We start from the raw sequence: 23,512 nt of genomic DNA, 5'->3' as shown, positions 1-23,512 counted from the left end.
GACAATTAACAATTATTAAGCTAGAGCATGGCTTCATTCTATAACTCAGCATTTTACCCTTATATTGAGTTAGTCCATCTTCATTAGATGGACTAAATTCATCCAGTGGGAAATGAAGGAAATGATCTTATTACTGCGACAAAATGGCAGGTAATTGTTGCTCTTAGTTAAATCAAAATGACGCACGGTTTTGAGATGTAACAGTAAAAAAAACATATTAGCTGCCGGTAAGCCTTGCTTGTCTATTTGCATAATGCTAACAATGCCTCTAGATTGGCCATAGTTATGACAGAAGGGACAGCTATATGCAAGATCAGAGAGGGAGAGAGGAGCGGGAGACTTCATGGAACCCAACCGGAATATTTGCAAAATAAAACATCTACAACAAGATCTGAAATAAACACGGTTTTCAGATGCTGGCTCTCTGATGGGGAGATGTTGAGTAATCAGAGAACATATACACACAGAAGTGTTCAAGCACGAGGACGTGTTCGTGGCTTGTAGCTAGGTGAAGGGCTGGTAGAGGAATCTAGCACACAAGGTTTCTCAGGCACAAACAGAGACGATCCAGCCTACCCATACGCCAGCTCCAGGAGAGCTTTAAAGACCCATTGGAAGGAAGAACCAAAGAGTATGTTCCGGTTCTGAACCGTGAGGAAACGCAGCGTAACCTCGGAGGTGAGAAAAATCGGAGGGAACGAGAAAAAACAACCGGAAAAAAATATATAAAGCTTTGAGCAAACCCGCAGAGGAAGCACAGAGTGGGAGTCTGAAGGTAATAGAGAGGAAGATGAAGGCACAGAGGAAGCGAGAGGTGGAGGCTGGGAGGGCGGTCTTTTTTGCTGGAGGGGGAGACAACCTGGAAAGCGGAGAAGGCAGTGGTAGGTGGATGAGAGACCAGGGGAGAGAGCGGGGCCCACTGGTTCATCTGTGGGACGAGAGTCGTTCTGTTCTGAAGAAGCAGGCAGGAGATGGTGGAAGTGATAATGGAACCAGAGAAGGCTGGTTGGGTAGCGGTCGGGGGGGGACGGGGGGACGGGGGGACGGGGGGAGGGGGAGGGGGGGGAACAGAGGAAGAGAAAAGAAAAAATAGAGCCCAGGAAGAGACAGAGAGAATGACTGGGTACGTGTGTCTCTGGAGAGAGAGTGCGCTGTATGCATTTGGTAATGCAGCGGCAGGATAAAAGGTGTGGATTATGTTCTCTGGTCTCTGTTACATAAAGGCAGGAGCAGTCTCTCGGCAAAGCCAATTTTGTGATCCGCGCACCCATGTGGCTCGAGCTCCTCATAAAACACAAGGCCTGTCGAAGCTATCCTGGAACAACTTAAGACGCGTTGCGCTCACTCCCTGTGCACAACAGATCAGGGAATTAATTACCCAGCATACATTTGTTTAGTGTTTTTCACGGCCCTGGATTAGGGACGTCACCGGCGGCTGAAATATAACAAGAGTGTGGAGCAGAAAGCGCACCACACACACACCCGCGAGGAGGGGTGGAATATAGATCTCCCCACACACACCTCGAGTCAGCTCTCTCTTTCTCTCTGTGGCGTTCCAGGGAGCGAAAGAGGAGGCACAGAGAAGGAGGGAGACGAGGGAGGGGAGGGGGGTGGAGGGGGGATGGGGAAACTGGGGGGGGGGGGGGGGGGGGGAGATGGGGGAGGGGAGGGGGGAGGAGGAGGGATGGGGGAACTGGGGGGGTGGGAGGAGGGGGGGGGGGGGGGAAGGGGAGGAGGGAGGAGGGGAGGAGAAGGGAGCAGGGAGGGCAAAGGGTCGGGGAAGGATGAAATGCAAAGAAAGAAAGTGACGCGGAAGGGGAGGGAGAAAGGAGGAGGAGGCAGTTGAGAGGACAGGAGGTGGAGAGGAGGCGCCTGAGAGGAAGAGGAGGTGAGAGAGGGAAGGATGTAGAGGAGGATAGGCAGGAGGGAACAGGTGGGTAGGAAGGGAGGTAGGGTGGCTGGAGGGGGGGGCGCTACTGTACCTGTGTCAGTGACCGTGGGGTCTGAAGCGTGGGGTCGGAGGGCACTGGAGACTGGAGGAGTGGGTGGGGGGGGTGAGGTGGTGGGTGGAGGCGGGGTGGTGGGGGCGTCTGGTGGAGGGGATAACACACGCACACACACGCACACACATGCATGCGTACGACAAAACGATACACAAAGCCACGGTCACGCACACATAACAGACACATATAACAGACACGGATCAAACAATGGTACAAACAATACAAGGGCAAAGAGCAGGGAGCTGGTGAAGCAATATGGTAATAAGCAACATAAATCAAAAATAATATGATGAGAAAAAATGTAAAGCACAGTGATGTCATTCTCTGACCCTAACCCTCATTGGTTCATACTGATTGCTGTTCGTTTAGCTAAATTAAATAGTGGCTTTTTATGTGCATCACTGTCTCATAATACCCAGTGATTTACTGTGCGCTTGTGATCTCAGAATGACCTTTCCTTGGCTTCCTTCGGGTATTCAACGGATCTGTTTTGCCCATGGTCAAAACCACTCCTTTCTGTGAGGTCTAAGGACATCAGCATGGTCATGGTTGGTTTCTTTGCGATGGAGATACACGCCCAAACTGCATAGATGGACTATGTGTGATAAAATCACGTTGACACAGTAAAGGGGACAACAATCTACAAGAGGGAAATCAAAAAACAGAAAAACCTTCAACTTCAAAAACGTAGCACATTCCTTTTTTATGTTGGACTGAATCATGACGCACAACCTATTTTATTTGTATTAGTTGTATAGTATTACAACTATTACAACTTTTGGAAACTAACACATTTTAGTTGTGAGTCAACCATTTCATCACACTTTGTCGGGATTCATTAATTGGACACAAAACATCTTCTTGTTTGGAACAGACGGTATAACCAGGCTTGATCCTCGGGAAGCGTGCTGGGGATGGCGTGCTCGGGGAACACAACAGTGAGACTGGAACAAAGGTAATGAGGGGGCGGCAGCGTCGCCGGCTCCGTCTCCGCCACGCCCGCCCCGGTTGTTTACGGCCGGACACAACCTCCGCTAATTGGCTCGCCGTAGCTCAGAGCTCCGTGCCGAGGCGTCCTGAGTATGGGGGTGACATTTGAATTCCCTTTACCGGAGACGTGGCCCCGTCTGGGGGATGGAGGGATTGGGCGAGGAGTGGGAAACAGCTGAAGATGGCATTTTGCATGAATTACGGCAGTGATTGAAAAAGGCTAAAAGCAGTGCTTTCCACCGACGGAGGCTAGGAAGTGCCTGGATGCCATTTAAGGAGAGGTGCTAATGAATTTGGATGAAATAGTTTGACCCGCCCAGTACCCAATTACCTGGTTTTTTTAGAGCGTGAGAGAAAGCGTTGAGGATATAGAGTTGCCGCCGTTAAGTTAAGGGGATTGCTTTATCTTGTTCTTATGCTGGATTGGCATTTGAAGACCGACAAGGAGAAGAGCAAGTCTGGGCACATACACACGCGTGTGCGGACGAACACGCACGCACTCACTCACTCACTCACTCACTCACTCACTCACTCACTCACTCACTCACTCACTCACTCACTCACTCACGCACGCACGCACGGACGCACTCACTCACTCACTCACTCACTCACTCACTCACTCACTCACTCACTCACTCACTCACTCACTCACTCACTCACTCACTCACTCACTCACTCACGCACGCACGCACGCACGGACGCACTCACTCACTCACTCACTCACTCACTCACTCACTCACTCACTCACTCACTCACTCACTCACTCACTCACTCACTCACTCACTCACTCACTCACTCACTCACTCACTCACTCACTCACTCACAGCCACGCCCACACACAAACACACCCAAACCATAGTACTTAAATATTAAACTGTTAGTGATATTTAACTTGATATGATGCATTAAGTTCTCACTGACTGCAAGGTTCTTGAATAGTGAATACATCATAATAATAAAACTATAACTCCTGGCTTATGGGGGATGTGAGAAGTTAAAGACATGTCAAAATGAATCCTGGGTAGCACTTAAAGTAGTCTATTGGTGACAATTGATGAACAGAATGCCTGAAGCTCCCTTATGGACTCCTACTGGATTCTTGGAGGTAATGAAGGATGGAAAACAGTGGAGAGTTGCGAAGATGGACACTTATTAAGGGATGCTATACAGTTCAGCTATGCTATTCATGATTTAAATTTGATTTACGAATCAAAATGTTTACATGCTTTGCTTGTTCTGCAATATATTTTTGCCAGGGTTTACATTCATTTCACAGCGAGTCTTCTGTCTATAGCTATAAACCTTTTTTTCTGACCCACATCTGTCATTGCCGCAATACACAGTAGACTAAAACTCAATCCACAATTGTGTAGATGTGCAGGGACTGAATAGGCTGGTGCTATCTAAACGCCATATGTCCAGATTAAAATCAGCCATTCAATGCCTGGGTAACTGGGACACAATCTATGTTTAAAAATGTAGCTGGAGAAAAAAGATAAATTGGGCCTCTCCTGGGCTTTATATGACATTTAGACTCTTGCAGCACTTAGTATATCTCCACCAGTGTTGATACAGCTTCAGGAATCTTGATAAAACCAAAAGCCTATTTCTTTCATATTATCCAGCCCATTATTTTGAAAAGATTATTTGAAAAAGCTATCATTCTGATGCAATACCTACCAGAACATAAATAAACCTTGAATGAGTCTCTTTATTTCGGGCCTTTCACGGAACTATTCTATGTAAAAGTGAATCAGATGAGAACAAACTTAAAGACCTGGTGACGTAAACCAATATAAAGAGATTCGTGACCGTCTTCCTGTAGTTAACACCTGAATACAGATAACCGTCGGACCACCACACACCAGCACAGGGGGCATGAACCCAGGTATTCTGTCTGAAGAGCCTGCCTGCTTTAACCCCTGGGTTTCTGTGGTGGTCAATATCTCTTGTAGCCCCACAGCGATGTTGCAGCATGAGCAATGAGCTGCAGCAAACATGTCATTAACTATTGAGAGGATCAAGGTTGGATCCTTCACAGGCTCCACGTTCTGGGGTATGCTAACCTCCCCCCCCCCCCCCCGGGAGGGCAGAGAAAAACATATTTAAAATGGATGCACAACATTCGAGTGTATGACCTGAGAGTTATCCCTCTGCCTTCTCGAAGAAATAAGACAGATATGCATACAGTACATTACTGATGATTACTGATAAACCTGTGAGATTCCAGAGTGTGTACGTTGTGTATGCAAAGCATGTGTGTGTCTGTGTGTGTTAGTGACTTGTTTTGTCAGGCGGTTTAGCATTTGTTTTCCCTGGGGTCATGCATGCTAACAATGTTTGCATTCACAGTGTTGTAAGATATGGATGGGTCCACCGAAAAGCACATATTTTTATGCACGAATGTTTGTCGAAAGGCTTGTTGAAGATATAGTTGCGGGTGTATCATTCAAAGCAAACGTTAAGGTATAACCATCATAATCACCGTTCACCTCCAGTGCCTTACAACCCTTTTATAAACTGGAAAATATACTCTGGTTCACTTCCTTCTCCGTGATGCACATTTGCATGCATTGATTTAGAATATATGTTTGAAAAAATCTAGTAAGAAGTGAGGCTGGAAGCAACCAAAGCAGACAAACAATATCAGAGCGACTGGGAACGGAGAATCTCAGTTTCTAAACTGAAGCAGACAACAGATACAAGCTCAGGGGAGCTGCAGGAATCAAAGTGAGGGTCATGCTTAACGTTGGGTTCACTGTCACTTTGAGAGGCCTTCTGGTTGGTCGCGTCTTCCTGAGACCTTACCGTAGACGTAGAGCACGTATTCGTCCTTGCTGACCCCCAGGTGGTTCCTGGCCTCGCAGCGGTACGTGCCGTTGTCCGTCTTGTTCAGGGAGGAGATGGTGAGCTCCCGGCCCTCCACGAGAATCCTTTCCAAGTCCGGGAGCTCAGCGCCATCTTTGAACCACGTCACGGGGTCTGGCCTGGAGAGGGAGGGTGAAGGAGGGGGGGGGGGGTTGATGAGCATGACCAGGTACCCAAGCTGAGGGGGATAGGGTAGTGGCTAGACCGGGGTTGGACCCCCAGCCAAATTGTTCTGGGTACCTTTATCCCTGCTTTCTCGTGTGTTTCATATATGTTATGTTGGGGGGGTACTTACGAGGGGTTGCCTTTGGACATACACTCCAGCTTGAGGAACTGGGTCTCCTGAGGGATGCTGAGGGAGGAGATTATCTCCACATGAGGGGCGTCTGAGCAGAGGAGGAGCAAAGACAACTGTGGTCGGTACTTACGGTACTTGAATGTATTTGCAAGTGTAAATGTTCAACTTGGTGAGAGCAAGCTTTTGTGTGTTGTTCACGTGTGTGTGTGTGTGTGTGTGTGAGTGTGTGTGTGTGTGTGTGTGTGTGTGTGTGTGTGTGTGTGTGATTGTGTGTGTGTGTGCCTGTGTGTGTGCATGTGTTTTCATCTGTGAGTGATTGTGTGTGTGTGTATGGGCATCAACATTTGATCTGTACGTCTGTATCTGTGTATCTTTGAGAGCAAGCTGTTGTGTACATGTGTACATGTGTGTGTATGCTTGCGTCTGTGTGTGCGTGTGTTTGCATGCATAAATGCGCGCATGCATGCGTGTGTGTGTGTGTGTGTGTGCATTCATGCTTGTGTGCGTACGTGCACATGTGTGCGTGTGCGTGCATGCGTGTGTGTGTGCACATGTGTGTGTGTTTGTGTGCACGCGTGTGTGTTTGCATACATGCTTGTGTGTGTGTGAGTGTGTGCATGCATGCGTGCATGCCTGTGTGTTTATGTGTATATCTGTGTGTGTGTATGATTTTGTGTGTGTGTGTCTGCGTGCGTACATGCGTTCATGCGTGTGTGTACGTGTGTGTTTTCATGTGTATGATTCTGTGTGTGTGTGTGTGTGTGTGTGTGTGTGTGCGTGCGTGTGAGTGTGCTGGCTTACAGTGGACCTCCAGCACCTCGGTGGCCTGCTGGGGGGCGTGGGACAGGGCCACGTGGTCCACCTTGCAGGTGTACGCCACGCCGTCGTCGTCGCGGTTCACCTCCAGCTGCAGGGAGCTGCGCACCGTGAAGGTCTTCCCGCTGGCGTTCACCTCCTTAGCCCCTGAGGAGAGGAGGGGAGGAGGGGAGGGGAGGGGAGGAGAGGAGAGGAGGGGAGGAGGGGAGCGGGGGAGGAGGAGAGGGGAGGGGAGGAGAGGAGGGGAGGGGAGGGGAGGAGGGGAGCGGGGGAGGGGAGGAGAGGGGAGGGGAGGAGGAGAGGGGAGGGGAGGAGGGGAGGGGAGGGGAGGAGAGGAGGGGAGGAGGGGAGTGGGGGAGGGGGGAGGGGGGAGGAGGAGAGGAGAGGAGTGGAGGGGAAGAGAGTAGGGGGAGGAGAGGGGTGGAGGAGAGAAGGTGGTTAGTGGAGCAGAAGAGCCTGGCTTCCAGGGTGGTCCGCTCTCGGTGTGGTCAAAACAAAACACCTTCATGGTCCTATACACGCTCAGACCTTCCACTCACATCTCTTTATTAACTATACGATTAAACATACAGGAACTTAGTGCAGGGTGGGGAGGACCATTATTATAGTTTATTGTATGAATTGAGTCCAATAGATTTCCTCCAAAACTGTTGCTGAAAACGATCAGACTATTTTTCCTCAGAAATGTGATCTGTTTTGTTAATTTGTGTGAATAATATTTTAGAAGAAACAACAATTATTATTTTTTATAGATATTGACAAAATGCACAAAATACAGGGATTTGAGTATGGGTAAAGGATGCCAATGTTAGTTGGCCAACAAGACAGACAGGCACAAGATAACTCTCACGGGCCTTTGTGATATTTTCAAGTCTAACCTGATTCTCAATATTGTGAGCAGTGGGAAGCAGCTTTTATTAAAAAAAATATAAATGCTAAACTCCATGCCAGACAGATGGGTTCCAGGTGAAGTGAGGACTGTGAAGAGAGATGACTGGGTATGCTACTGCCGCTGCTCGGAATTAAATATGTGTTCAGGTTGTGTTAACTTTGTGGAGGAGGAGAGGGAAGGAGAAGAAGAGATGAGGAGAGAAGAGGAGACGGAAGAAGAGGAGAGAAGATGAGAGGAGGCAAAGGGGGGAGATGAGAGGAAAGGAGATGATGAGAGGGAAGGAGAGGATAAGAGGAGGGGAGGTTATGAGAGGACAGGAACAGAGCAGAGGAGAGGAAAGGTGAGGGGCTGATATGAGATCACCTGAGGGAAAGCCAGCCTTCATATGAATATAAATAACAATATGAATAATGTCATCAAAATAATATAACACGGGATAATAACTAGACTGCTTCCAAATCGCTGGATTCAAAACAAGATCTCTCAAATACACCAGTGAACAGCAGACGACTGCTTAGCCTGGTAAGAATGTCAGGCCATTGAACTGATTAAAGAAACGGCTTATCAGCGCATGAATAGGAAAGATTAGAAAGGACTTTAAAAAACTTGTCTGTCGGTCAATCACGATAAAACTCTGCCACAAAGTCGTACGAATCATCAGTCTATTGTTGCAGAACGGCTAAGGTAATTACAGGATGCCTGGGTAATTGTTTTCTGGTTCAGAGAGACGGGGGGGCTTTCAGTGGCGTTGACAGCGAAGGTGTGTGTGTGTGTGTGTGTGTGTGTGTGTGTGTGTGTGTGTGTGTGTGTGTGTGTGTGTGTGTGTGTGTGTGTGTGTGTGTGTGTGTGTGTGTGTGTGTGTGTCCGGTGTGTGTGTGAGAGTGTGTGTGTGTGCGTTGGACACTGCCGACTTCACTGAATTTATGGTGTGAGGTCCATTTGTATAAGCGCACTTTCTTTTGACACTCGCAGAGCCCTTGTTTGAAGGACGCCTACTGTATTTAGGAACTTTGCACAGCAGAATCATCATGTTCTTTGTTGGAGGAATGTTCCGAACTTTTACCACAATCAAATGTTCTGTATGTTCCTCCCACAAAGAACAGGATGATTTTCCTCCACACAGTAGTTGAGTGGTATGCAGGCTTGGTGTCCTTCATGACTTCATATCCATCTGTCTGTCTCTTTATATGTCTGTCTTTCTCGCTCTCTCTCTCTCTATACATATCAACCAGCCTATATATCCCTCTATCTGTGACTGTCTGTCTGTGTCTCTATCTATCTCCCTGAAGCCTTGTCTGTCGCTCTCTGTCTCTCTGTCTCTGTCTCTGTCTCTGTCTCTGTCTCTCTCTCTCTCTCTCTCTCTCTCTCTCTCTCTCTCTCTCTCTCTCTCTCTCTCTCTCTCTCTCTCTCTCTGTCTCTGTCTCTCTCTTTGAATTTCTGACCATCCTTCTGACTGTCTCTCTTTCCCTTCTGTCCATCTTCCTGTCTCTCTCTCTATCGCTCTGTATTTCTGTCCATCTTTCTGTCTCTCTCTCGATCGCTGTGTTTCTGTCCATCTATCTGTCTGTCTCTCTATCACTCTATATTTCTGTCCATCTTTCTCTCTGTCTCTCTATCGCTCTGTGTTTCTGTCCATCTTTCTGTCTACCTCTATCGCTCTGTGTTTCTTTCAATCTATCTGTCTGTCTCTCTATCGCTCTGTGTTTCTGTCAATCTATCTGTCTGTCTCTCTATCGCTCTTTGTTTGTCCATCTTGCCCTCTGTCTCTCTATCGATCTGTTTGTCTCTATCTCTCTGTGTTTCTGTCCATCTCTCTGTCTGTCTATCTATCGCTTTGTGTTACTCTCCACCCATCCATCCCTCTCCTCCCCGTATTCCTGTGTCAGTGATTTCTCCGGCTCTCCCGGTGAGACTGTTTGCAGATTAATGACGGACAGACCTGCAGTGCTGTCAACGGCCCAGCCGGTTGGGTTCCTGCTAAAAGCTTGGTTTGAGTTGAGAGGGAGCAGAGAGAGAGAGAGAGAGAGAGAGAGAGAGAGAGAGAGAGAGAGAGAGAGAGAGAGAGAGAGAGAGAGAGAGAGAGTCTGTACTTAGTATTCCCGAGCTCGGTCTCCCATCGGTCAATTTCAACAGAAATTTTTTTCCTCCGTAATAACCTCATTTTTGGGCCGGATTTGCAGTCGTGGCACACCCTGAAGCGGCGGCGCTACGCCGGCCTGCAGATGCTCATAGTTCGGGAAACATCAAGGGGGTTGTAGCTTCACGCCGGACGTGTTGCTTAGCTCAGTCTTATCTTAATGAAAGGAGACATTTTGTCTGATTCTTGATGAAAATTCGACAAAATGTCTCCTCGCATTAAGATAAGACCCTGATAAGGCAGTGATTATTCTAATGAAACAATTAGATCCTGCTTGTGTAAAGTAAGCTGCTGCAAATGGATATGCCTGTCAGTCATTTATTAAAAAGGTAAATGTGATTCTAATTGGTTCTTTTTATTTTTGTGTTGAGCAATATGAGACGAAAGGGAAGAGCGGGACGTGGCTTAATTGGCCGGTGAATAATCGTTCACCTCCTGAGTGAATCATAAATAGGAGGCGGACATTTTGGATGCTGTTAATGTCCACCTGTCAATCAAGATGACTCATCAATCAAAATGACTCACACGCACATACCCCCCCCCCCCCACACACACACACACACACACACACTAACCCACACACACATGCACATTTGCACCCGTACAAGCTACCCAAACACTCATTCGATTCCCATGCATTTATGTTGATGTTGAAAGTAAATTCGGCAATAAATTAACCACACACTTCAACGAGATTAAACATACAGTGATTATATTTTCTCTGAATTATATATGTGTATTTACTTGACAAACAACCATTGATTTTGTAAGAAGTACAGCCCAAGGGGCTAAATGAGCTCAGATTCAATCTTCCTCTGTTTGTTTAGAAGAACGTATCCCTAGGTCTTATAAAGTTGCCCGAGGTTGTGCTTTATAAGAATTGAGAGGCTCTGAATCTCTAGGAGTGTCATTAAGAAGCATCTTTTATTCATGCCTGCACTGTGACTTGCAGCAACCATCTTGGAATTAAATCTTTAATGGCCATTGATCCTCTCCATCCCCTGGGAACGGTGAAATAGTAACAGGTCCCAGTTCGAGTTTAGAAAGAATAAGAGGTACATGGCAGCACTGTCAAAATGACTGAAACCCAGACTTCAAATGAGCCAGAAACTTTCAATATGTCAATGATCTTTTCCTTAAGTCATGGAAATAATGAAAAGTTTAAACACCATGTTTTTTCTAAATTTCTTTTGGAATGCCCCCACAAAACTTATTTGTCAAGTAAAACTTAAGGAATCACCCTGACAACTCCTGCTCTTTAATAACTAATTGACCAAACAGGTATCCCAACACTATGAACAGATGCTGATAGCATATTCACCGGTCTTTTAGAATTTAAAAAACAGGAGTGAAACAGGAGCATATTGCACATGTATGCCATCGCAATGATACCCTAGCGATAGCATAGCACAACCCCAAAATAACAATAACCGCTCTTCGAAGAGCGAAATGTAGATACAGTCATAAAACAGTACCATAGTATACTGACCTGGTATGTTGTTTTCTTTTATAAAAATAGACGCATTAAAGTGACCCGGTATGTTAATGCCATGATAGTGTTGTGATAGCACAACTAACCAACAGTCTTAAACGACTTTGCAGACTGGAGGGACCTCAGCAGGCCGATCCGACTGAAGCTAACCTTGTAAAACACGCAGGCTACGTTTTCTGCACTGCGTCCTTGTCCTTGACTTACAGCGTTTTCGACAATAGAATAAGGGACATAAACCCTCTAGGGGGGTAACTCGGAATGAAATGAAATGAAATCCTCCTATTTTTTTTTTTTTCCTCAGGGTTTCTTATGGAACACGGGCACCCAGGGAAATGATACAGCAACATGCCTGCGCTTTGGTTCAGAGAGGATTATAAAGACGGGGCTGAAAGTCAACAACCCCACTCATGCCCAAAAAAAAAAGGCACATCCGCAGCTTGATTCCTTCCATATGCCTCGCCCGGTCACTGTGAGGCTGCTTCCTGCCTATCTGCTGTGCTCACAAGGGCCTGGTGCGTGTGATGCGCGGCAGTCTCCAGGACGCCGCGTGGAACGGAGACGGACAGATATCATAACTTGAGGGGACTCAAGGGTTTCTGGGAGCGGACGAAGAGACGGCCAAACAAGGATATTAGACGCTGCCTATCAGACACTCGGTTTCTCTTCAGCATACATACATATATATCTACGCACACACACACACACACACAGATACACACCTATACACACACCCATACACTCACACGTGCATGCACGCATTCACCCACACGCACACACACACACACACACACACACACACACACACAAACACACACACAGACACTCACACAGAGTCACGACCAGCCTGGTGTGAGGTCTGTTGGTTTCGTGTGAATGCTTGATGGACTACTGCAGTGGCTCTGTGCTGATAATGTAATCGGGTGTTCCCCTGATCCCACAGCAATATGTCACAATTGTGATTTATTCCCAGCATGCAAGAGCACAATCAGATGGATCGGCGCATATCCTGTACATCCTCAGCCTATCTGCGGGATCGGCTTCTGCAAACACTGTGGAGACCCTAACATGTTTGCCGCTCTTCACTTGGTTGTTTGTGAAGGACTGCAGGTTGTGTTTTAAATGCTGCAGATGTTAATGTTGGGGCAAATGTGAATAATCATAATAATAATGAGATATATTGAAGCAATATCACTTGAGAGGGCACGACCCCGAGTGTGATATTGCTTTTATGCAACAGTTCTACAAGCCGCATTTATTAGTTAACAGTAATAAGCGACAACAGATAATGATTGGTTTTTTTTGGATCATTTATTTGGCTCCGCCAACACAAATTGTTCCGCAACTGGACGGGTACTGGACTGCTGCCAAGCATCAAATAAAACATTCTCCTGCACTCTCGCTTGCTAAATTGTGTTGCTGCACACGTTTCCGTTCCGCAGAGAAGTAGCTTTGTGCCATGTAAATGTATCAGTATGTTTCCATTTATTGTTGTGAAATAAGAAGTCTGTTGACAGTCGCTGGTATGTGTGATTTCGATGAGTTAATAGCTTAAGATTGTTGTAATGTACACCTGTAAAGTGGAGTGATATATGAGTGTTTAAAAGTCCCAGTGCAACTCTATAAGCAATCATGTTATGCCACTTTTCCAATCAAATAAAATCAAATAACTAACTATAACTATTATATTAAATATCATAATACTAATAAAAGTAATGATAGTAACTATGCGTTAGAAAAATGTAAGGAGGAACCGGTGGCCTAGAACTGGAGAAACAGTTCTAATCGTATGTGGTGATTCACGGCCCCAAAAAAAGCACCCCAGAATAAAAAAAGAAAAATATAATTATATAACAGCTTAGGATGGCTAAAACTGTGGTGGGAATAGCGAGTATTGATTTGTGTTTATCTGCTTGTGTTGTCGTATCGTGACCTTGGAAGCAGGCGTTCGATGCCCGGCTGAACGGTGCGGGCTTAACCCGGGTTAGGCGGGCCACTTCAGCTGGGATTTGGTTCAGAGGATCTGGGTCTACTTGGCTCTGACGCACAGCGCATTGTTGCTGGAAACTGTAGAGGAGTCCAATAGTATCCGACAACGGCTCCCTAATCCGACGTTTGGCTCTAAAAGCTTTATCGACCCCGTTCACTCACAACCAAACGACGACACATTAAAACAAGACGAATAACCGTCTCCCTGGAGTGCGGTTGTTAAGTCTTTCCAACGTCTGTGTGCCATAATGTACACGGCGTTATGCGAGTAGACCGCTTCCACGGTCATTACCGTGTGTTGCCGTTTCTATTTGTGGGATGACAAATCAATGGAGAGCTCTCCAGACTGAGTCTCAGCACTACGGCGTGGAGAGGACGCAGATAACAGTAAGGATGAGCTTGCAAACCCCGCAGTATATACATTCAGACGTCTAACAAGTTCAGCCTTTACATTCCCTTTCTTGTAAGATGTTAGCAACTTTTTTTCTCCTTGCTCTGGTTGTTTCCAGACACTTTACCTCTCTTCCCTCCTCAATCTCTGTCGACATAATTGTCATCTCCATGGCTATATTCTAGCAGTTACTGCCGGGAACCAAAAGTGAGGCAGTTACAAAGTACTGTAAAGTAAGTTGGGAAAGCTGAGGTAAAGTAAGTAAGGTGGGGCAGGTTATGTAACCTAAGGTTAGCTTAGGTAGGGTGGGAATGTGAGGAACAGACCACAACAGGTTGATAAGCAGCCTTGGCTTCGCCTTTGCCACATAACCACCCCCATTGTTCATTATTTTCTGATAACAGTACAGCCCGGAGGGGTGTATTCAGCTTATATCTCAGTTACCAACAATAAAATCAGTGCACTCAACTATAATGTTATTGTTTTTTTATCAACTTAATCAGCTGAAATTTGAATTTTCCTCCAGCCTGCATATTTATTGTGCGTTCTCAAGGAAAAGTGTTTTTATTCTACCGTTGGTTTTCATGTGGATTGGTAGGATAATTATTAGGTGTCACGTATTGACCAATCAGCATCAGGTATTTAACAATGCCGTGGCATAATGTAGGGTTAGGTAGGGTATAGTAGGGTACGAAAGGTAAGCTGAGGTAGGACGATGATGATAAGGATAAGGTGGGATGGTTAGGGGGTCACACACACAAGTGGCAGGTAGAGGAAGGGAGTGGCCGGACTCACCCTTGATCTCCTTCTCATTCCTGAACCAACGCAGGTCAGCTGCAGGCTTGCTGCCCTGGGTGATGCAGGTCAGCGTGATCTTGTCTCCTTCTAGGGCCGGCTTTATGAAGCCGTCAATCTCTGGCTTCTCTGGCACCCCTAGAGGAGAGGAGGGAAATAACATGACGAGAGAGATGAGATGAGATATATATATATATATATATATATATATATATATATATATATATATATATATATATATATATATATATATATATATATATATATATATATAAATATACATACACATACATATTTACATACTAAGAAAATACATAAGTATTGTGTGTGTGTGTGTGTGTGTGTGTGTGTGTGTGTGTGTGTCTGTGTGTGTCTGTGTGTGTCTGTGTGCGTATGTGCGAGTGTACATTGGTGCATAAGTACAACCGTGCCCTATGGGAAAGCCACTGAACGGTGCATGAGATGTCCATCTTATAATGAGTATTTTAAACGTACAGTGTGTGTTACTGTTCACCCATTCAATAGAAATAACCAATCAGTGTGTCCATGTCCGTCCGGCTGAGAGGTCTATCGATCAGCAGCAACGACCTTGTCTTCCCCGAGCTCACCCTAAACAAGCCATCGCACGGACCCCTAAAGATCTTCTCTTTGCGATACACACACCAGTCCACCGGCACCTCGCGTATGTTAATCCTACCACTATCTACTGTATGCAAAAAAAGACAGATCACGTGAGCACACGCCTCAGATAAGGTACAGCAAGTGCAGACAGCCTACTGTTCCACCATAGATTGATAAAAACATGCTGTGGGTGGCGTATGGAGATATTTCAAAAACGAGACATTGGAATGACATGCGTAGTGCTGTAGGATGGGAGGTTCTGCTGCGTACGTGGGAGTCTATTAATCCATCACCCTGCGCATCACATCATCTCCGTCGGGCCGAGCCTGCCGTCGGGCGGCTGCGACACTCATTTTCATTTCCATACGTAGTCCCGGGAGAACAGTGAAGCGACAGCGGGAATATCTTCACCGTATGAGCCGGTAATCAATCTGTTTTCCCTGCCAAGGCGCTGCCTCTCGCCTCTCGCACCGGCTTGCCAGGACTGCGGAGCCAACAGTCCCAGGACACCGAGGGATTGAAGCTCTAACGCAATGACCCGCCTGGTGGATAGGACTCGGGCGTATGGTTTGATGGCAGGGCTGGTTAACCGTTTACAACGTCCGGTCCCGTGTGTTGAATCCCCTCGGTGAGTCCCTTGGCGGACAGAAAGGGATCGGACATGAATGGCTCTTTATTGCCCAAACTGCATTTACCTGCACGAGCGAACGTGTCGACGTATAGGGGGCGGCATGAGATTGTGAGATCGAATGCTTTACGCCGCCGGGACGTGGAACGGCATTGGCTGAACTCAAAGCCCTCAAACCTTAATCACGGGTTTTGCAGTGTAGTTTTTGTTTGAAAAGTCAGGGCTAGAATATGCTCTGTGTCGAATGTGGAAAATATGTTACTGGTGAAATGTTATGTTGTTTCACTAGCGGATGCCTGTGGAATATTAATCAGAAAAATATTCTCACTTCATTGAGCTCTTTCTATTGAGCTTCTATTCTAACACTCTCGTGTGTTTGTTGATGCAGACATTCGGCTAAGGGCGCCGCCGAGCCCAGTGCGTCCATTTACATCAGTGAAATAATCAGCACAATATAACAGGCCTGTTGACAGGGATGAGAAAATACTGTCTGCAGTTTAGCAATAAGCAGACAGGCACAACATCACTTGTGGGAGTCTAGGCAAACAAGTTGGGACACAATGAGCGGAACTTTTCCCGCCCCGTGGTTTGGGGCGTTTTGAAACCCAGTCAAAAGCTTCTGGGTTCGGAACCCCCAATGTCTTCACACTCCATACGCCAACCCACGGCATATTTTTATCAATCTATGGTGGAACAGGAGGCTGTCTGCACTTGCTGTACGCCTTAGCATCTGTGAGCATGGTACACCACCCCCCCGCCTGCGTTTAATGACGACTGATGATGATGAATAAACCCTGGATAAAAAGCCGGGGGGTTGGGAGTGTCCTTACCCAGCACGGTGAGGAAGGCCTTAGCAGTCCGCACGGGCATGGTGAACAGGGAGCACGTGTACATGCCCTCGTCAGCCAGCGTGACGTCACTCAGGCTGATGGTCAGCTCCGCAGTCGTGGCCTGGACCAGCTCGATCCGGTTGTCCCGTAGAGCTGCGAGAAAGAGAGAGAGAAAGAGAGAGAGAGAGCGAGAGAGCGAGAGAGAGCGAGAGAGAGAGAGAGAGAGAGAGAGAGAGAGAGAGAGAGAGAGAGAGAGAGAGAGAGAGAGAGAGAGAGAGAGAGAGAGAGAGAGAGAGAGAGAGAGAGAGAGAGAGAGAGAGAGAGAGAGAGAGAGAGAGAGAGAGAGAGAGAGAGAGAGAGAGAGAGAGAGAGAGAGAGAGAGAGGGTTATTTATTCTTATTGCAATTCATTCAATTTGAAGCGCCATCAAGAGGGATTACAATGGGAGGCTGTCTAAATCCAGATTAAAATTTAAGTATATTTTTGGCGGAATGTGGCATGTGGGATATTTGGAAATGACTGGAATGTAAATAAATAACAAACGAGCAAAATTTGATTAGGACTAATTGGCATGGGGCCGGATTAATTCAGCACAGGTAATCAATAATTACATAAAGAGAAATATTGTGCATTATAATACACAAACAGTTAGAAATCAGCGTTCTCTACCTCCCGTAAAAGCCTCCTCGTCAAAGATGTTTAAGACGGTTAACTTGAAAAATGACTGTAGGGCATTTGAAATCATCTGCCTAGACCTCCTATTCATTGTGTCTCTGCGACCTTGGTCCTGACAAGTGTTTCATTCAAGCCTTCCCTCTCCGTGCTGCGCCACCCATCAACCAAATCATTCTAATTCGAGGATCCAAGGCCACCAAGCCCAGATCTTTCACATCTCTCTCCATCAAAGTCAGTACGGATGGACCACTTCATCTAATTATCTTTTAATGTGAGCAAGAGTGTGGGAATGTGGGTGAGTGTGTGTGTGTATGTGTGTGCATCTATGTGTATGCATTCATCTTTACCATGAGCATATGTGTGTGTGTGTGTGTGTGTCGGCGTGTTTGTCTGTGAGTGTGAACGCACAATTTTGTGTGCTTGCGAGTTTGACATTGTTGTTCAAGTAGTACAGAATGTGTGTGATATCACTTTAAAGGGAACCACAGACGGAGGCGCTGCACCACAGTGGTTGATCCTGACTCTGTAGCTCTGTGTTCAAAAGTCATGGCTGCCGCTGGGGGGGGGGGCTTTAGGAGAAAAGCAGTTCGACAAGAGTTGCAAGGCCTTGGAGAAACCTTCGGGGACAGTAATTGTGATAAAGAGCTATGCAAATAAAATTGACTTGAGTTGACAAGCGGGAGGCCAAGGCAGCTAACTAATTAGAAAGGCCCCCACCAGGGAGCAGTGTTTCATGGAGTTTTTAACAGCAATCAAACGCAAGTCGTATCAAGCCCCTAGCAATGGTGCTCAAGGTTTGCGGCGGGCCTAAGCGGCAGCTTTAACCGCCTGTTTGGCCTGGAGGAAGTGACTGACATGAGGTTACTCTACAGCCTATGGGAGGTTTGCGGTGGATGGATGCAAAATTAACCCACGCCAGTCTCAGTCCACAGTACAAATGTATCATTCTCGTAACACAAAGCCGATCTTTGTTTTATCCTTTGTTTTTTCATCCTTTATTTTGACATTTTTTCTTTATAAAAAGTTTATTAAGTAATATTTATTAACGAGGTTTTGGCCATGGACTAGCGCAAGGCGGCCATTGAATTCTCGCCCTCAATGTGCCAAATATGGATAAAATCTACGGCTGCAAAACGGTGAAACCAATGGGTAAGGTCATGGACGATGATCTTATGTGAAATCCTCAAAGGTTGGTGGCCACAGAGGTGTTTCAAGACAAAGGCCAGAGAGCCTTTTGAAAGGCCCAGTAGAGAAACACGAGGCTCTTTAACAACCTAAAAGAAAATCTACTGCAATGAGCTAACTCCATACCCTGTATCCTGTTTATTTTTGTAGGCACTGCATCCAATTTTTTTTTTAAATCTGTGAGTTATATAACTACAAGCACCACTATCCTTCCTAGCCTGACTCGCCTACACCTGAGAGAACACGACACACATGAAATATGAGCATGGATGAAAGCTATTTAATTAATGATGAGTTAAGTGTCATGGCTTGCATGCCTGTGTGTTACGCAACGATAGGGTATGCTATCGTTCATTAGAGTGAAATACACAACGCACATGCCAACGTCTGGGTAGGACGGCTAATTAGGAAAGAAGTAAAAATAGAAACTATTGCAAATATAATAAGTTAGCAGTAAGCTAGCACAGTGCAATGGCAGGCCGTACCCAGTTGTATCTTACTCCTCCTTTACTGTCCACTTTGTGTCTTGAAACTCCACTTAGGTTGTGTTTTGCTTCCGAGGAAACGTTCACTGAAGTGCATCATAAAGGCGCTTCTCGTGCACTGCTGTGATCTATGCATCAGAAGGTGTACGTGCTGATCGATGACAGCACGTACACAGCCATGAACGTCTTCACAGGAAAAAAAAAGCCCTTTCGATTTTCCAAGGCTCAGAAATGATTTACCTTTCAAGCTGTGTGTTTCAATGAGTTCAGTGCCTATGGATGTGTTTGTGTAGATGTGTGTGCGTCTGTGTCTCTGGGTTTTGTGTGCATTTAAAAAAAATAATTGAAACGGAGCAGTTCAAGGCACAACCATAAGCGAACACCATTGTTGGTGCGTTAGCACTGCCTCCCACCCAGCCACTCTGCCACCCTCCCTCCCTCCCTCCCTCCCTCCCTCCCTCCCTCCCTCCCTCCCTCCCTCCCTCCCTCCCTCCCTTCCTCCCTGCTTTCTCCGCCTCTTTTCCCCTGGCCTGCCTATTATTGTACAATCCTGTTCTGGACCCCCACTACATCCCCCTCCTGCCTGGATTTGTGTTGGGAGTGTGTATATTTTGGTATGGATATGTCAAGTGTACGTGTGTATGGGTGTTCGTTTTTTTCTGTGTGTATGTGTGTGTGTTAGTATTGAGCTCCCACCCCCCCCCCCCCCCCCCCCCCCGCCCCCTCCCGGATTTGTGAGTGTGTCTGTGGTGTGTGTGTGTGTGTGTGCGTGTTTGTGTGTGTGTGTGTGTGTAAGTGTATCATGGGACCGATGTGTTGGTATGGATCTGTGTCGTGTGTGTGTGTGTGTGTGTGTGTGTGTGTGTGTGTGTGTGTGTGTGTGTGTGTGTGTGTGTGTGTGTGTGTGTGAGTATGAGAGTGTGTGTGTGTGTGTGTGTGCGTGCGTGCATGTGCTGATTTGGAGCCCTGGCAGGTGTTTGTTCATTCATGTGACACAGTTTTATAATGAGAAAAGTGCAAATTTGTGAATGTACATTTAACTGGCTGTGGATGGGATTTCTGCTCCCACTTTCCTGTCAACAGCCCATCTGGGCACTCCACACACACACACACACACACACACACACACACACACACACACACACACACACACACACACACACACACACACACACACACACACACACACACACACACACACACACACACACACACACACACACATGTGCATGCATGCGTGTGTGTATTTCCACACGTATGCATGCATGCATTTGTTGGGTCGAGTAATTATCCGGCGCCATTACCTCCGTCACCTCTCAGAGACTTGTTTTTGGAAGTGATGCGTATTATTTTCAGTTGGCTAGTGTCAGCCTTGGCGGACTGCAGGCCGAGGCTTTCTATAGGTGCATTTCTTATTAAGGCTTTTTAATCCCTGCCTGCTGGATGCTATTCGATGCAGTTTCCTTGAAGGGGGAAGGAGCTGCCAGGCTCCACACGTTCTGTCCTTCACGACGCACAGAAAAACATTGGCAGGCTATTCCAGGAATACTCAATGACTTGTTGGTTTGTTCATTTTTGTGTTGGTTTATTTATAGCGCTGTGTAATGAACACCAGGGGAAAAAAACAACACAGGGAAAAGACAACCCCGTTCTGTGGGAGTAGTGTTTGGTTAAACTTACAAACTCAGTCCTACGGCGCTGATATTAGGAGCTGCCTTCCTGAAATATTTATTGTCTGCTTTGCTTTATTCTGAGCTTCACATATTAGAATAGATTTGTATATTATATATTTATTTATATATAAAACCCTGTGCAAAATACTCGTTTCCCCCACTTTTAATTTCATTTGGAATAATAATGGGGCCGGCATCTGCATCGAATCAGCCTCTAGTTCCACCTTCTGTTTATCGGAAGACATTTGTGCAGCACCTGCTGCTCCGAAGCAACACTACAACAGCAATGTCCGAGCAATGGCCACCTCTGCCACGAAATATATTCACCAGACATAGATACATAACGGCCGGAAATAAACAACCTGCGAGCGGATGTAAAAAGGCGGTTTATACGACACCTGAGCACACAGGGCGCAGGGGCACCACAACAGATACAGGAACCCCTCAAGGTCACCACTGAGAGAGCAGTGCCTTTGGGCCTCCCAAGGTGATCACCAAACCGGAGGCCTCCTCTCCGCCCTGCTCATAAAACGGTCCCTTAACTCCGCTCCTTTATCTCACCGCAGCCTCCCCCCCCCCCCCCCCCCCCCCCCCCTCTGTCCTCCGCCGGCCCCTCCCCCTGCCCAGTGCCCGGGCCGGCCCTCAACCCCTCAACGCCCCCCCCTCCATATTGTTTTATGGCTCTTGTCACCGGGAGAAGGGACTTGTTAGGGATCGGGGGGGAGATTTACAGTTTAGATTTGTTGCCGCGCCAATCTCCTGGACAATATGAGACAGTGTTTCCCAGCCGGCTGTGTTTTCCCAGGCGCGAGAAGTTTTCAAAGTTGAACTATGTCCGCTCTGATTTCTTTTTTTTCCGGTGGGGGTGAGGAAAAAAAAATAGTTTTGCTATCTGTGTAATTGTCTGTCAGGCGTTACGTTCTGATATTTACTTTGGAAAACTTTTAAAAGCGGCCGTTGCCGTAAATTGCCGCGGCACAGGCTGCTTCAAAGCTTTCATCGCTCTGCACACTGAAATACGTGGGAGGTTGTGACGCTCCGCACACACACACACACACACACACACACACACACACACACACACACACACACACACACACACACACACACGCACACACACACACACACATACACACACACACACACACACAGAAACACACACACACAGATTCAACATATGAGCACACATAAAACATACCCACACACGAACCACACAAACACACACATACACACACACACACACACACACACATATATGCACATCTGCACACATAGATATACATATGAGTTTGTGTGTGTTTGTGTGTGATAAATTGAATCTGATAGCTTAGCATTTGACATCTAAGCGCTTGAAAAGTTTTATATTAAGCAATCTGCAGACCCACGAAATGACCAGTTGCCCTTTCCCTCTTGGTCCACGACACAACTCATGATGGTGGAACAGATTCGGATATTCCCACATGGAACAGTGTTAGCAGAGAACGCCCTTTCATCAGTGTGCAAGTCTGTGTGGGTGACATTCGTCCCCCCTCTCTCTCTCTCTCTCTCTCTCTCTCTCTCTCTCTCTCTCTCTCTCTCTCTCTCTCTCTCTCTCTCTCTCTCTCTCTCTCTCTCTCTCTCTCTCTCTCTAAAACAGTTTACACTGAGGCACATCCAAGCACAGAAGGGGCTGGGGGATTTTGCTCAAGGATTCCTACAGGTGGACTGGGGATCAAACCTTATACCTTTTGGTTGTCACTCGATCACCAGGAGCCACTTCCCTGCAACGTTCTCTACATACAAGTCTTGTAAACATGTAAACTGCATAAACGTGTCATGTAAACTGCAGCCTATAAGCTAAATGTGTCAGTTGTTGTGCATTCCGCCTGTGCTTCTTCTTTTTGCCAAATTAGTGGCGTAGAGCGAGGCGAGGACGAAAGATTGCAGCTCAGCCAATGAGTGCGCAGCGATGTCATTATTACCTCTGTTTACACACAAGCCTGCTCTGCCAAATTGGCAGCCCTGTTTGATTTGTTTGTGTCCTACCTGTGGTGTAATGAAATAATGACAATAATGAAAATAACTGGCAATGAGGGATATTTAATTAGTTTTCTGATTTGCTTTCAAATTGTTCTTGTTTGAATGGTCTTTTTTGATAACACATAATGCATTTTTTTAAGAGTTTGTGTTCGCAAGTATTGCACTGTGATCATACTCTGAGATATTCTGACATGAATGAGCCTAGAATTGGTGGCTCAGTGAGGCCGGTTGTACAAATATTTGTGACTGAATCATTTTGCATATGATACGTTTTTTTTCTCTCTCTCTCTCTCTCTCTCTCTCTCTCTCTCTCTCTCTCTCGCTCTCGCTCTCTCGCTCTCTCTCTCTCTCTCTCTCTCTCTCTCTCTCTCTTTCTCTCCCTCTCTCTGTCTCTCTCTCGCCCTCTCAAGGGATGAATAGGAAGAAGGACTCAAGTGATATATTGAGAGATATACAGAGACAAGAGTATTACCAATATGAATCACTGGTCTACATTCTCTTCCCTGACTGTACTCCCTCTCATGTACAGAGCCTGCTTTATGGAAGCTTTGAATCCAGCCTAGAAACTAATTATCCATATGTTCGGTTTACAGAATACAGAATAAATTGTAATTACGCCTCATAGCAAAGATTGCTAAAAAATTGCTCAATTGCCCTCAAAAAAGGGCCCATTAACATGAGCAGAATTCTATTAAACATAAAGGGCAAATTCTAAAAAGAAAAAGATG

At 46.4% G+C, this 23,512-nt stretch overlaps 1 protein-coding gene across 3 annotated transcripts in view; it reads right to left on the bottom strand.

The window, feature by feature from the left end:
• cadm2a (cell adhesion molecule 2a) overlaps nucleotides 1-23,512 on the bottom strand; it is a 201,287-nt gene that overhangs the window by 12,862 nt on the left and 164,913 nt on the right. The window contains exons 1-7 of one of the 3 annotated variants that reach the window (XM_030360931.1): nucleotides 21,164-21,303; nucleotides 16,748-16,900; nucleotides 14,669-14,806; nucleotides 6,961-7,122; nucleotides 6,157-6,247; nucleotides 5,802-5,980; nucleotides 1,983-2,090 (exon numbers count right to left, since the gene is read on the bottom strand). In XM_030360931.1, coding sequence (XP_030216791.1) covers nucleotides 1,983-2,090; nucleotides 5,802-5,980; nucleotides 6,157-6,247; nucleotides 6,961-7,122; nucleotides 14,669-14,806; nucleotides 16,748-16,811 — 742 coding nt within the window. In that variant the 5' untranslated portion in view covers nucleotides 16,812-16,900; nucleotides 21,164-21,303. Of the gene's footprint in view, nucleotides 1-1,982; nucleotides 2,091-5,801; nucleotides 5,981-6,156; nucleotides 6,248-6,960; nucleotides 7,123-14,668; nucleotides 14,807-16,747; nucleotides 16,901-21,163; nucleotides 21,304-23,512 lie in introns of those variants that run through there. The other 2 variants (XM_030360929.1, XM_030360930.1) reach the window with 2 other exon arrangements.

Source organism: Gadus morhua, chromosome 7 (assembly GCF_902167405.1).
Source record: "Gadus morhua chromosome 7, gadMor3.0, whole genome shotgun sequence".
NCBI lineage: Eukaryota > Metazoa > Chordata > Actinopteri > Gadiformes > Gadidae > Gadus > Gadus morhua.
Note: the sequence above shows the minus strand (reverse complement) of the source record. Positions and strands in the feature narration are given on the sequence as shown.